The sequence below is a fragment of the Lepidochelys olivacea genome (assembly GCF_965140295.1).
Source record: "Lepidochelys olivacea isolate rLepOli2 genome assembly, chromosome: 4".
Classification (NCBI taxonomy): Eukaryota; Metazoa; Chordata; order Testudines; family Cheloniidae; genus Lepidochelys; species Lepidochelys olivacea.
Genome location: NC_140414.1, coordinates 26,714,606 through 26,728,398, shown reverse-complemented (window position 1 = coordinate 26,728,398; position 13,793 = coordinate 26,714,606). Strand labels below are relative to the sequence as shown.

The following is a 13,793-nucleotide window of genomic DNA, read 5'->3' as shown; positions in this document are numbered from 1 at the left end:
GGTATCTTCATATTTGTTGAGATTTGGTCCTGGGCAAAACAAACAAAAACATTGAATTTTATAGAACTAGCTGGTCAGGACGGTAAATGCTTCGAACGAAATGTTGTAACTGTGAGGCAGCGCCCTGACCTCCAAAATGGAGTTTGCTTTGTTTTTCTCCTGGATATAGTTGAACAATGAGGTGTCTTTAAAACATCTGTTCCTTTCCCTGTAACCCCTACTTATTAAAAAAAACACAGTCACTGAAGTCAGCAGTTTGACATTGAGTTCCATAAAGATCCTGGTGAGCAGGGCATGTGACTGATTAGTTCACCATGTACTGAGATTAACTTTGTCTCTCCTGTTTTTTTCTGAAATAATTTTGGTCTTTTCTATATGACTTCCCATTGTGGCTTCCTAATCTTGGTGGATAAATTTTCATGACACTGTCTGATGCAAATTGAATTTTTTTCCCCCTTTCTGTCTTGGGGATGGTGACTTGAGGGAGGGAATTGCTTATTTAGAAGGGGTCTGTTTCTGCCCTGTGCTAATCATTTTTCACCCTGGCTTCTTGCCAGCGACTCTGTAAGTATTCTAACATACCCTGAGAAGCCAGCAAGGTACGGTGCGATTGGAGCGATGACCTGAAAAGCATTCATGCTGTCTTTTTACTGCACATTTCTTTTCCTGTGCCGGTTACTCCACAAGACTTTTTTGTCCCTTAAAGTGGCAATACAACAAGTGCAGCTCTGCTGGTAAGTGCCAAGAAGGAGCGCCAGCATAAGTAGGCTGCGGGCATTTTCATCACTGGTTCATTTAGACAGCACAGCAGTTAAAATGCCACTGGAGACCTATCTGCAGTAATGCCCCTTTAGTTACTACCACTGGTGGAGCTGCATCAGTGGCAGAGGGAGATTTTAAGAGGCATGGGGAAAAGAAAAAGCTATTGTGAACAAGGGCTATCTGAATTCCACGTGACGGGTTGGAGGTTGAGAGGGGGTCTGCAGCTGATATTTTTTTAACCCATCTCCTCGCACTGTTTAAAAATAGTAGCTGCTCTTTTGTTGACGTTGTTAGACTCTTTGATTTCCAGCAGTGTCGCTCTCAAGAAGCAGGAAGGGAAGGGAGAACGGGAAGTGATTGTCTGAAAATGATGCATTATTGGGCTCAGCGTAGCCCTGTCATGGCACGTTGCTACAGAGGTTATGCAGGCCATGTTTTCAGTGAGGGAGGTGGCTCTGCCTTAAGGCTCAATTTGTAGCTTTGCCACAAGCTCTCAGCTTGACCAGAGTTCACCCTGTGACTCAGAAATGCAGTCTAGTCCCCAGTTTCCCCTTGGCTCCAGGGAGGGAAACAATCTGTGCCTGCCCTGCACCAGGTACAGATAACTCCACACTGGCTCAGCTGGGCTGGCTAACACACTTATGGGGGCACAGAGGGTACAGCCCAGGCTTCAATCATGCCTTGCCCCTACCTCTCCATGCTGTGTGGGAGAGGACACAGGGGTCTGCAGAGGCTGCTGTCTCCAAGCTCCTGCATGATGTGGATGGGAACTTCCACAGGAACTTCTAAGAACTGACCCTTGGATTTCAAACTAGTTTTGTTTTTGTTTCATTTTATTTTAAAAAATCTGGAATATTAAATTATGGTTTCAGAATGAACTTCTCCTTATAAAGAACTTAAAATTCAATAAGAAAAGTGCAGCATTACCCCTGAGATCGCATTATATAGGAATTATAAGGTCAAGAAAATGTTGCATTCCTTCACGGTAGTTTTACATTCCTTGTGCCTTGTAAGCCTGTTGATTAGGGGAGCTTAAAACATACCTTTTGTAACAAACAACTCGCTCACAATAAGTGAAAGGCTTTTACTTACCCTTCCACCCACCCACTTTGGCATTGGTTGTTGCACATACAGTTTTCGGTTTGCACTGGACCCTGGATGCATGCATGTAGAGCCCCATGTGTTCTGCACTTCTGGAGCATTGGAATTTGCCAGAGTCCATCCTTTGCCGTAGATATGTGCTCCAGAATCTAAACTTCCCTTTTTTAAAAAAAAAAAAAAAAAAGTTTCTAGCACTTAGGGTTGCAAAGGAAACCTTTCCAAACCGGAACTGAATATAACCAATGTAAATGATGTCTGTCTGCATCTTCATCCACCCTGAAACAGTAGCTCTCAGAGGCATGTAAACTGTTCCCATTCATTTCAGTGTTGACTTCGAAATGTAACTATGTCAATCTGTTCATCAGCATATTAACTGCTGATTATAGTGACATCCAGCTGATGTGCTCATTCCTCAAACTAGAATGGCTTCCCAGACCTTCCAGGTCGTAAAAAAAAAAAAAAGAAAAAAAAGGTGTGAGGGGCTTCAACTGCAAAAACCTCGAGCTTCCACCTGCCAGTGTTTATAATACAGTTAATGCATTTCCAGTATTCAACTCTGCAGCACGTTAAACATTTCAGGGGTTGAGTAAAATAAATGGAATGGAATGCCAAATGAACTAACAGAGGGGTCCTGTCAGGTGGCATTATCTTTCCCCCAGTTAAATCACTAAAATCTTTCATTTTTTACATTTATGCAAAGCTGCGAATGATTCCCCAGATGCAGTGAGACTTGCATAATTCAGGGGGTTAGCCACAGAATGATTAGTGTCTTGTCTCTCTTGGAAGGTGTTCCATGTTTCACAGTTCTAGTAGTTTGTTGGTGGGAGGGTCAAAGAGCCCTTTAAAACAAATGCAAAAGAGACTTGGATTCACTTCTGGATGTTAGTAGAATACAGACTTCTGACACATTTCTGTTTCTTTCTTACATTTTGAGATGGCTGAGTACAACATTGTCATACACAGTTGAGAATAAGAATCATGTTTTGGTCTCTGTTTAGACGGCACCTTGTACACTTACTATAACCAAAACGATAATCGCTATCCTCATTCCCCATAATAAGCATAAAAGGCTACCTCTGCTTTGTTGTCTTACCCATGAAGAAACAGGAATGAGCGATACCTGTAGCGATGTCATTCACTTCCATTCTAGCTCTAGCACCAGCATTTCAACTATGGTGTTGCAATGTGCTGCTTGCCCCTATGGCATCTTCCACCCCTAAAATGAACAGCTCAGTAAAGGACCTGATTTTTTTGAAAGGGGTCAGAACCTGACCTTCTCTTTTGCAGCTCCAGTTTTGCCAGGTACAAATAAATCATGTAAATATCAGCCTACCTGATTTGTTGATTTAGTCATGTAGTTAAACTCTAAGTGGCATCAGTTGCAATCCCAGTTATTTACAACTACAATATTTGTTCCTACAAAATGTAGCTGTGAAAGATTTCTAAAAATCCTATCCAAAGTGTCTCATTGTACGATTTTTGTTGTTTAATGTTACTAATGCCAAGAGTATATTATGACTTCAGGCTAGTAAGATCAGTACAGAGTTCTTTAGATTTGTAAGGCCTGGTAATCTGTTGACCCCTAAAGCATGCCGCTTCCCATTTCTTCTGTTGCTATTTATACTGCCAACTCAGCTTCATAACGGCTGGAAGCCACTTGCATCAGGCAACCAAAAAGAAAATTTTTGTCATTAAAATAGTGAACTATCCATGGAACTGTAGGTTGAGATTGTTAATTCAAATGCATTAGGTTACACTAGTGCACATCTGTCGTTTTGTCTCTCTTGGGTTTATGCCACCGTTATTCTTCAGAATGTCTAATGGTTTATTCATAATATTAGCAGTTACATGAGTGAGTAACTAGCCCAGGCCCTCAAGAACTGAGAGTAACTGATTGTTATAACAGGACAGATCCATTTTTAAGCAAGAATTTCAAATGTTGCAATCAACTAAGTGACCTCAAAGGAAAACACATGTCATTAAGTTACTATGTCCATGGAAATATTTACAGTGTGGTGAAATGTACCTATCTGGAACATGCATTTATATCTGCTGCAGGCATAATGTATCCAGAATCATGATGAATCATGAAATTATAAGGTTGTTGTGGGAAAACAGTTAATTCTGTAATAAGTAGAAATGATGGTAATAAGGTAAATTACATTTTCTGGTTGCTGCCTTCTAAATGGTCCCTTTATTCCTGAATGTTCTGTTAGCTGCTAAAGAAAATAGTTTAGTATACTTCAGTTGCTGTAGAAACTTAGTATGGTTTTTCCCCTACGATGCTTTTATTAATTACATCACTTCGAAAGCTCATTGCAGGATTTTTAGTCTTAAATTAGTGTGATGACAACACAAGGGCAAATTATAAAATGGTACAGTTTGTCCTTTAGGGAGTGGATAACACTCTTTGTTTCTGCCCTGTCATGAATCCTGTTGTTATAGGCATCTGTCATCATTTAAATCTCTTCAGGAAAAAAACCCACGTTTTTGTTGACTGTAAGGAAATATTTTAAGTCCACATGTGGGAAGCAGCTTGTAAGATACTGGGTAGGGAATTGACATTTGTGCTTATGATACACACGCTTAGTGTTGTCAAGTATTTCCTTGGTGCACTGTAAAACAGGGAGAGTTAAGTTCCTAATTCATAGTAATATCAGCTAGCATTGCCTTATTTTTGTTAAATAATGTTTAAAAAAGTTAACCTATAGAAAAGAGAAACAAAATGCAAAGTTATACAAAAGCATTACATAGCAGTATTTTTAAATACCTGGAACTTCAGCATCAAGGTTATAAATATTTAAAAAGTCAAGATATCATGCATATTCTCTGAGCAGTTTTCTCTATTGTAGAATATTCATTGCTTTGCTGAATACAATAAAATTGTTATGTCTTAGAATATTGTAAGTAGGACACAAAATTTGTATGTGAGTTAGGGACACACTTGTATGCAGTGTCAATTCTGACAGCTCATTCCGTGCAGCTTTGAAGTGTGGGCTGGATCCAGTGTCATTGTCTGTACAATGACAATTCTCTTTGGTGTCAAGTTTTTTGGACACAGAAACTCTCAGTATAATCTATATCGCTCACTAGATTGCTAGAGGTTCTTTTTGTTTGTTCATTCGTTTGTTTTTAACATTCTGCTTGTTAGTTACTTACGTCACTGTGTTCTATCAGTTAAGAATAAACTATGCGTACTGAAATCAAGTATTATGTAACCGTTTATGTATAGATCATCACTACTGTTTATATATTATAACTACTGCCTACTCTGAATGCTCTGTGTTTGTATAGGTCTATATACATACATACATGCTTTACTTTCTCTTTTCTCTGCCCCCCCTCCCCCCCACCATCCTGAGTAGTTATGAAGGTCATTATTCAAGACTGTTCAGATTCCTGTGCGTTAGCAGCCCGCAGGGACAGCTCCCCTACTTTGTCTGATAGTGACAGAACTATTGAGGAGATCAGAAGGTGATACACACCGTGTGTGCACACACACAGCATCTATGCTGTTATGCACACACTTGCAGTGTTTGGAGTGGGAGAATAGCAGTGATTTCTGCATGAACACGCAGCCTATGTAGTATTCAGCGGGTGAATAATAGTGAAGCAAGCAGCCGTTGCTTCCTGCTAGATATAAATTATGGATCACTTACTTGACAGCAGGTTGTGTGCTTTAAAAAAGAAAAAAAAAAAAAAGTACTTGCTCTTTTCTTGCATTTTTTTGGCTTTTTCCCAGGGTCTGCACTACTTCCAGCTGAGATGCCAAACCCTACTGCCGTTTAGATTTGCGCAACATTGCTTTAAAGCCCAGAGCTCCTCCATAAATAGTTCTGCTCTCCCCACGCCCAGCTAGAAAACAACCACAGGAAATCAGGGCATGTGCAGCCAGCACAGCTTAGCTGGCACTAATTGATCTGAGCCTGCCCAGCCTGCATGAGAGCATTGGTGTACGGGGCCTGCGCTTCTCGCTCTCCCGAGCTGCTGCCTCAGGAGCAGCGACTGCTGCTTTTAAAAGACACCATGGTGCTCCTGTAGCCTTAGCAACAGCAACGGCATTTTTGTTGATGTTCCAAAGAGTTTCACTTCTTTAAGGAAACGCACCCACCCTCTCTTCCCCCCTCCATCCCTGTTCTTCCCAGTCAGTGATTCGAGGCTTTTTTCAGCTGCATGCAGTTGTCTGGACAAGCAGCCTTGGGAGCTCCTTGTGGCTTCCTAAACAAGGAAAAGTTCAAGGAAAGCAGATGGACGGATGGTTTTGCCACTGTGAGTGACCAATTAGCATTTTGGGGTCACTGAACAGGGAATTTAGTTTCTGAGCTGGAAGCATAGTGGACGGTTTGTTTTTAATCTTTTAGCTTAAAGGAACACACACTTTTTGCTGCAGCTATAGGTATTTTTTACCTCCCTCTCTGAACATTACTTTTTTCTTTTTTCTTTTTTTTCTTTTGCTGTGTGTTTGGGATTATAGCAGATTTCAAGCATGAAGATTCAGGAGCACTCGAGCATTCCCGAAACCAAATTACAGAGGACCCAAGATGCTGATGGTCAGGAAGATAGCTTCGTTTCAGAAGTGCCTCGGCTGGACTTGACAGCATTGTGCGATGACAACAGCTGGGAAGGTACAGTTGTGTGCTTGCTGGTATGACACAAAGAGAGAGTGAGGGAAACATGAGTGGGGTGGACGTATCTTTGGGTTTACAGTGCCTGGCCAAAAACAACAGGAAATGTATTTTGATCTGAAGTCTGGAGGAACTGGAAATGGAATATTGGGTTGGTGCCAAGTCGGATTGTAATTTAGGGAAAGGCGGGAGAATGTGTTTGCTCCTTTCTTGCAATGATTCTTCCTTTCTGATTTAAGGTTTATTCTTTTCATGGTGTTTTGCAGCTCAGGCTAGTGAGGAGCTGGATCCCACTTAAACAAAACTGATCATTTTATAGACAAAAGAGAATATCCTGCTTTCTTCTTGTGCTACCCCTCCCCACTCCCACCCTACATAGATATGAAAATCAGGTTTCAAGAAAGACTGTTCTATTTCCTATCCTCCAGTGGTCCTTAGGGACAGGCTTCCCTAGTCTGTGTTATACTCCATGTAGAATTCTATTCACCAGGTAAAAAAGTAATGTTAAGTTGCTTGCAGTTCAAATGTCTTAATGCTGTGTCTTAGTTTGGTTTTCCAGAGGTTTTTTTTGCACTGACTCCATTAATGGGTTACATATATTCAGATGCACTCAACGATCTTTTCAGTATAGCACTTTGCAGAGATGAATGCAGGAGTTGTGTTTGTTTTATTGTTTGCATTGCATGTAAATAAACACTGAAATCATACTCCTGAGTAATTTACAGCATGTAGGCTGCATGTTTGTGGGGAGAGGAGCCGCTTACTATAATAAGCATTTTCCAATCAGCAAAATGTCCAGGCTTTCTGATCTATCCCAGAGATGCTAAGGGACCAAGTTGCGAAGGAAAATAACTTTTTTTTTTTAATGCATATTGTTGAATTACACAATTTGGGCCCAATCCTGCGAGATGCTGAGCAACTCCACTGTCATCAAGAGGAGTTGAAGGTGCTCAGCATCTTTCAGGATCAGATCAATTATGATTCCTGCATATATCCCTTTCTTCAGTGTGCAAGTGAGTGTGCTTTTGTTGTTAGTCCTGAAACTTGGCAGGCGTGGATTGGGAGGAGCTCTTGATATAGAAAAAAGAGTTTAAAAAAGAGAGAGAGAGAGAAGCGTGTAACAGGCATCTGCTACTCTGAAAAACAAAACCTGTGAGCAGTGCAGCATGTTGACAATGGCCAGGTTCTTTGTTCCTGGTTCCATAGCCTACGTGACACATGTCTTTTGCTTTCCATGACAGTGTAGGGCTGGGCAGACCAAACCAGTAGCAGTGGGTGCTCCTGATTCAAAGTCAGGCCACCAGCTACCTTCAATTGCATTGAATTTCTCCACCCCCACCTCCAGCCTGGGAATTCCCTGGATTATATCATCATGTACAACACATCTGATGAAAGGGCAGCATGTACTGAAGGAAGTCTCCCAAGAGACCTCTGATTCATTATATTTTATTGGGATTCTCATTAGCCATAACCTGAAGGGCTTGGACAAGCATACGAGTATTTGTGTTTTCAAAGGTGACATAGGCAAGAGTCTCCCCTGTGTATTCTGCTGTCACTCGAACCTTTTAAAATAAAAATTATTTTCTTTCCTTGATGCCTGTGCGTAACTCCCATTGACATTAACGGAGTTGTACGTAGACCTCAAGGGGAGAATAGACTTATAAGCCTGTCTCCCAGAAACTGTCCCACCTTGTGATATGTGCTTTAGTTCCGATTCAAAGAACTTTTCTGGAAATGCTCTGACTTGCTTAGAGACTCTGGACCATTGTCATGAAAATGAAAGGGGTACGTGTGGGTGTATTTTTAAAAAGCACTTCTTTCAGGCTGTTTTTCTTCCTCCTTCCTGTTTAAAATACATATGTGATGGAAGAGGAGTTTGGCAAAAGGGACAGCCAGAGCAGATGAGACATGTGTCAGTTGTCTACAAATGTCACCATTTTGTAGCTGCAGTACGAGTGCAGCAAAATGGTGGCTGCTGTCTCTTGGTGAACAGGAGACTTTGAACCATTTCAGCTATGAATGTGTGATCAAGCTGGCAGTGGCTAAAAAGAGGAAGATGCTAGCCCAAACTCATACATAATTTCCACGTCTAGAGCCCGGCTTTGTCCATGAGATGACTCGTGAGTCACTGCTCACAAATACGAGTAAGGGGTTCACAGTCTGGCCCCATTCTTATGATCTGGGCAGTCTGACCCGCGTGGCAGTGTACATCCCTGCATGTCTTCCCTCTTCCTCTGAATTGGCCCTGCAGCTGTGCTCGCTTCCATGGTAAACAGCAAAATCTTCCAAATTCAAATACAGTATAACTGAGCTCGGAATCTTCCTTAAAATCAGTGAAATGGCCAGTTCCTCAGGAAAGCAGCTCATGGTTTGGACTGCCTGTGAAATTCTAGCATTGTGTACTTCTCATTGCATACGCTGTTACATGTTTAGATGCCACAGAACTCTGGGTTCCTGGTGGATTGACTCATAATTGGCTTGTGAACACAAATTCAGTAGCTGAGACTCCCTTCACCTCCAGGTATCACAGCCTCCAATTAAAATTCTTAGGAAAGATCTGAGGGGAAGCAGATATGAAAACAGTTCTACAAGATAGTCTTGTGTGGGGAGTGGCTATTGTTCTCTTACCTTTACACACACAGACTAAATCTCATCATTTTTAAACCACAATGTCTTAAAGCAAATTAAAGTCTCTCTCCCTTGGGGGATTCTTCCAGGCACTTCACTAGAACTGTGACTGTTATCACTGAGTATCTTTTGGGGGTGAGGACACAAAGTAGCAATTACGCTACCCACCTGAGGTCAGCATCAGGTTAGAAAATGTTCATCTTTGGGACCGCTGAGACTTCAGAGTGCATGGATAGCTCTGTGAACCCCAGCCCCTCTGTGCTCCTTGCTCTGATCTAAGCGGTGTACGGAGGTGGCCCACTTGTTGGCAGCTAGAATGAATTCAGATTTGAGGCTTGTCTACATGTGGAGTTGTTGCTGATTAACTTTCTGTATGTCCAGGCCCTTACACAGAGAATGGTTATCCCCACGTGGGGTGACATTTGTTCTGTCTGCATAAAGACTGACTATATGGGTCCTATGCAGGAGGAGTTTGGGGAGGTGCAATTCTTCTTCCTTCCCTCCCCCTCTCCTTTCCCCCCTCTCCCCCCCACACAAGGGCTACCCTTCGGCTGGAGTAGCAGCTGCAAACTCTCAAGGACGGGAGCCAGTGGATCTGCATAAAAACAATCTGCGGCTCCTGATGTGGGCCCTCCCTGGACCACCCCCCACATAGCTGGCACACAGACCAGTCTTGCGCTACATAGGGTGTGCACGGGCACTCTGGTGCAGCCCCTGCAGGGCTTAGAGTATGCTTTGCAACAGCCCCTTGCACCAGAATGAATTTCACTGTGGTGCCCATAGGCATTGAAAAAAGAAGCTATTGCTGTGCAGCGATGCCATGGTTTAATAGGATACATTCAGTTGACACAAATTGAGCAGGTTTTGTTCTCAGTCAGAGCATGCAGAGGGTGAACTGGGCTGTTTCTGCATCAAATGCTAAGGTGAGGTACCGATAAAATGCATTTCACAAAGAGCAACACTGGCCCTGCACCTCATCTCTGCTGCCTGTAAATGAGTTCTGTACTGGGGGCTGTTTTTGACTGCTAGGGTAGCCTGCAAAGTCAGTGAGTCTGTGCAGGCTGGCAACAAATAAAACCGAGCGTTTCCAGAACCGCTCCCATCACAAAGGATTTTAATCTAGTTGTTGTGGATCAAACTGCCAGGAGTGGAAGGGACACCCTGCTGCTTTCATAGTCAAACGTTGCTTTGCAAAATTACCACAAAACTTTACTGGTTTGGGCCCCAAACCTACTCCCCCATCCTTTACCACAATGAAAATGAAAGTGAAAACAACTAATGATATGTAATGTTCCCACTTGCCTAAGGCTAGTCATGTTTTTTCCAATGGGAAAGTGGAATATTGCTGGGGTGACCCAAATTGTCTGTCCCCCAGTTTGCTGTCTACTTTGCCTTATTTATTTTGCCTTAGAGTATTAAAAGAACACTATAAACTAAAATTTAGACCAGATTTTGTCATAAAAATCTTCTGTTAAAACCCACAATCAACAGCAGTGCTTTGACTTCTCTAATATAAATTTTTTTTATCCCTGAGCTAAGATGTGATAATGCTTCGTTAGGGCTATATATTATTTTGATACACTAAGAGGGGCCACAGTATAAGAATATTTTTTTAAAATAAAAAGTTATTCTCTCTACTGATACAACACCTTTCATTCGTTATAAAACTAGTATGTGTGTTAATTAATACAATAATTGTATTAATTAATTTTAAAAGGTCATTTTAATTCCTTTCATTTTCTTCAGCTTTTTCAAATGGAATTTAGGGCAGCACCCCAGCTGATAAACACTGGTATCGTTCAGTTGCTTCACCGGTTCACACTATCTGAAAATCTGGCCTTCATGTGTTACTCCGCTATCTGTCTCCTTTCAGAAATAGTGCTCCTTTCAGTGCTGTACAGCACTTTGTATATCCTTGTCCAGTCTATGGATCCATTTCACAACTGCATTTGCATCGGTATGCATAGATTTTAAATATGGTTAGGTGACGTTTCATCCTGTAGAGGACCACATGAATTTTGTGAGTAAACAAAATAAACATATAGAACATTCCCTATAAGAGGATAACAGATGGTCTTGAGATAACCATATACATTTCTTCAGCCTAGAGACCACTACACTGCATTTTCCACACCTCTTGATTTAAAATACTTCTATTGTCAACTGAAGAACATCACTTATCCTTCATATGGCCATTTGTTAAAGAGGGAACATGGTAACATATATATTTGCACCTACAGAATTGCACGCATGCACAACAGGTGGCTGAAAGATTCAATGGCAGATTAGCTGTGGGACTGTGAAAGGTAATATACCAGTATTGAAGAGGAGAGTGAAGGCTACAAACATAATACTCACATTTGCCTTTTCCACACAGACTCGGAAGAGACAAGGCTAAAGGAATTGAAATGGAAGTTCCAAACCAACAAATAGAATGTTCATACATACACACTCTGAAGTGTTTACACCCATGAGCACAATCTCTAAGTAATTTCTTCCCTGTACTTAGGCATGTCCCTTATTACTGAAGAATGAAAAAAGATATCCTAAAATAGAAGTGCTCTGGTTGCTGGGTAGAGGCATGGAGAGACTCCCCTATGGAGAAGTGGTTGACAAGACTGGCATTGTTTAGTTGAGAGAAGGTGAATAAGAGGAGACATGATAAAGGTATTCAAATTAATGAATGGCTTAGAGAAAATAGATAGAGCACTCCTATTCACCTTTTTACTAATGCAAGAACAAGGGACATTCAGTAAAGCTGAAAATACACGTAAAACTGATAAGAGAAAATATTTTTAACACAAGACATAAATAACCTGTGAAACTTATCCAGTCCAAGAATTTAGCAGGTTTTGTAAAGTCTTAGTTGTTTAGATAGGGAATGAGAGCTTCCATTATGAGAGTCTGACATTAGGTAAGATAAACACATAAATAATACAAATCCACATGCTTCAGGCCATAAGCCAACCACTAACTGAGAGGGACCAGGAGGAACTTTGGGTCAGTTACTCTATAATTGTGCATGACAAGGAGCATTTGACACTAGCCACTCTGGGAAACGAGATACTGGACTAGTTGGACCATTCATTGATCTGATTCCATACAGCAGATCATGTGTTCCTTTGCTACTTGCTCCGTTTCTGGTCAGGCTTTGTTAGCCATTGTGATCTTCTGATCTAATTTTTTCTAAATATTACACACCGCAAGTGGAACAACTAACCCAAAGAGTCAAGACCTCGAGGAATGAAAGTGGGAAATAGTCCGTTTTCTGAAGCAGCCATTTGTTCCATCCAAGTTTCAAACTTTCGTTCCTTTTAGGACTTCCTTCTCCTCCCCTTTCTGACCCATTCTCCTTTAGAATGTGCATTTCAGCTTGTCATCTGTATTTGAAATTAATCTGGTAGCGCACATGCCTCGGTCGCTGCTGACTGTAAAACCACTTGTCTCAGAGCCCTCTTGAGTCATTTTATGGTACCTGATATCAGAAATGTAAATCTGCCTCAGGACAAAGTCACATACGTCTTTGTTCACAGGTTGCGTAGTAGCTGAGTTTGTTTACTACTATATGCATTCCTTTTTGCCCTCATTTTTTCCCTTCTAAATCCCAGCAAGGCATAATGCTAATCCCACTGACTGTAAATCACCCAAATGCTTCTTATTTTAGAAGGTCCGACTCTAAAGTTGTTAATTCTCCGTGATGGGAAGAGGGATAAGCAGAAGAATTATATGAGATTAATTTGACCAGTGAGGGTGGGGAATCAAAGGATGCCCCTTTTGCACTGGACATTAGTTTCCACATTTCACTACCAAGGGGCCTCAAAATACCTTTCTGAAAACATTGGGCTGTGTTAAATTCAGGGAAATAGTTGGATTCTGGAATGCATATGGCCCCAAATCATCAAAGTTTGATTCAAGGGCTCGTAGATTGTGGGTTTATTTTTTAACCTTAAACCTCTGTATTTTCTCTCTCTCTCCTTATTATTGGGTTCCTTGAGCAAAGCATTTTCAACACCAGGAAATGTCAAGGATAAGGCAATTTAGAAGACATTTGCTGCAGAGATTATGGAAGGGAACTGAAATTTACCTTTTATATAAATATATATAATATAGCCCTACCAAATTCACGATCCGTTTCAGTCAATTTCACAGTCGTGGGATTTTAAAAATAGTAAATTTCATGATTTCAGATATTGAAATCTGAAATTTCATGGTGCTGTAACTGTAGGGGTCCTGACCCAACTCTGAAGGCAGCAGGGCAGAAGTAAGGGTGGCATGGTATGGTATTGCAAACCTTACCTCTGCGCTGCTGCTGGCAGGGCACTACCTTCAGAGCTGGGCACCTGGCCAACAGCCACTGCTCTACAGCCACCCAGCTCTGAAGGCAGCATAGAAGTAAGGGTGGCAATACTACAACGCCCTACAGTAACCTTGTGACTCCCCCGACAAGTCCCTTTTGGGTCAGGACCCACAGTTTGAGAAACGCTGGTCTCCCTGGTGAAATCTGTATAATTTCGGGTAAAAATAGCCAAAAGACCAGATTTCACCAGGGAGACCAGATTTCAGGGTCCGTGACACATTTTTCACGGCCAAGAATTTGGTAGGGCCCTATATATATGTATAAACTAGTGGTAACATGATGTACACGTGTCTTGTGGTTAAAAAATTACACATCCATCA

General features: G+C 41.5%; 1 protein-coding gene across 5 annotated transcripts in view; it reads left to right on the top strand.

Moving 5' to 3' along the window:
• FAM13A (family with sequence similarity 13 member A) overlaps positions 1-13,793 on the top strand; it is a 187,625-nt gene that overhangs the window by 146,880 nt on the left and 26,952 nt on the right. For all 5 annotated transcript variants that reach the window (XM_084625336.1, XM_084625339.1, XM_084625337.1 and 2 more), the window contains one exon: positions 6,338-6,488. In XM_084625336.1, the coding sequence (XP_084481462.1) occupies positions 6,338-6,488 (151 nt within the window). The remainder of the gene's footprint in view (positions 1-6,337; positions 6,489-13,793) is intronic.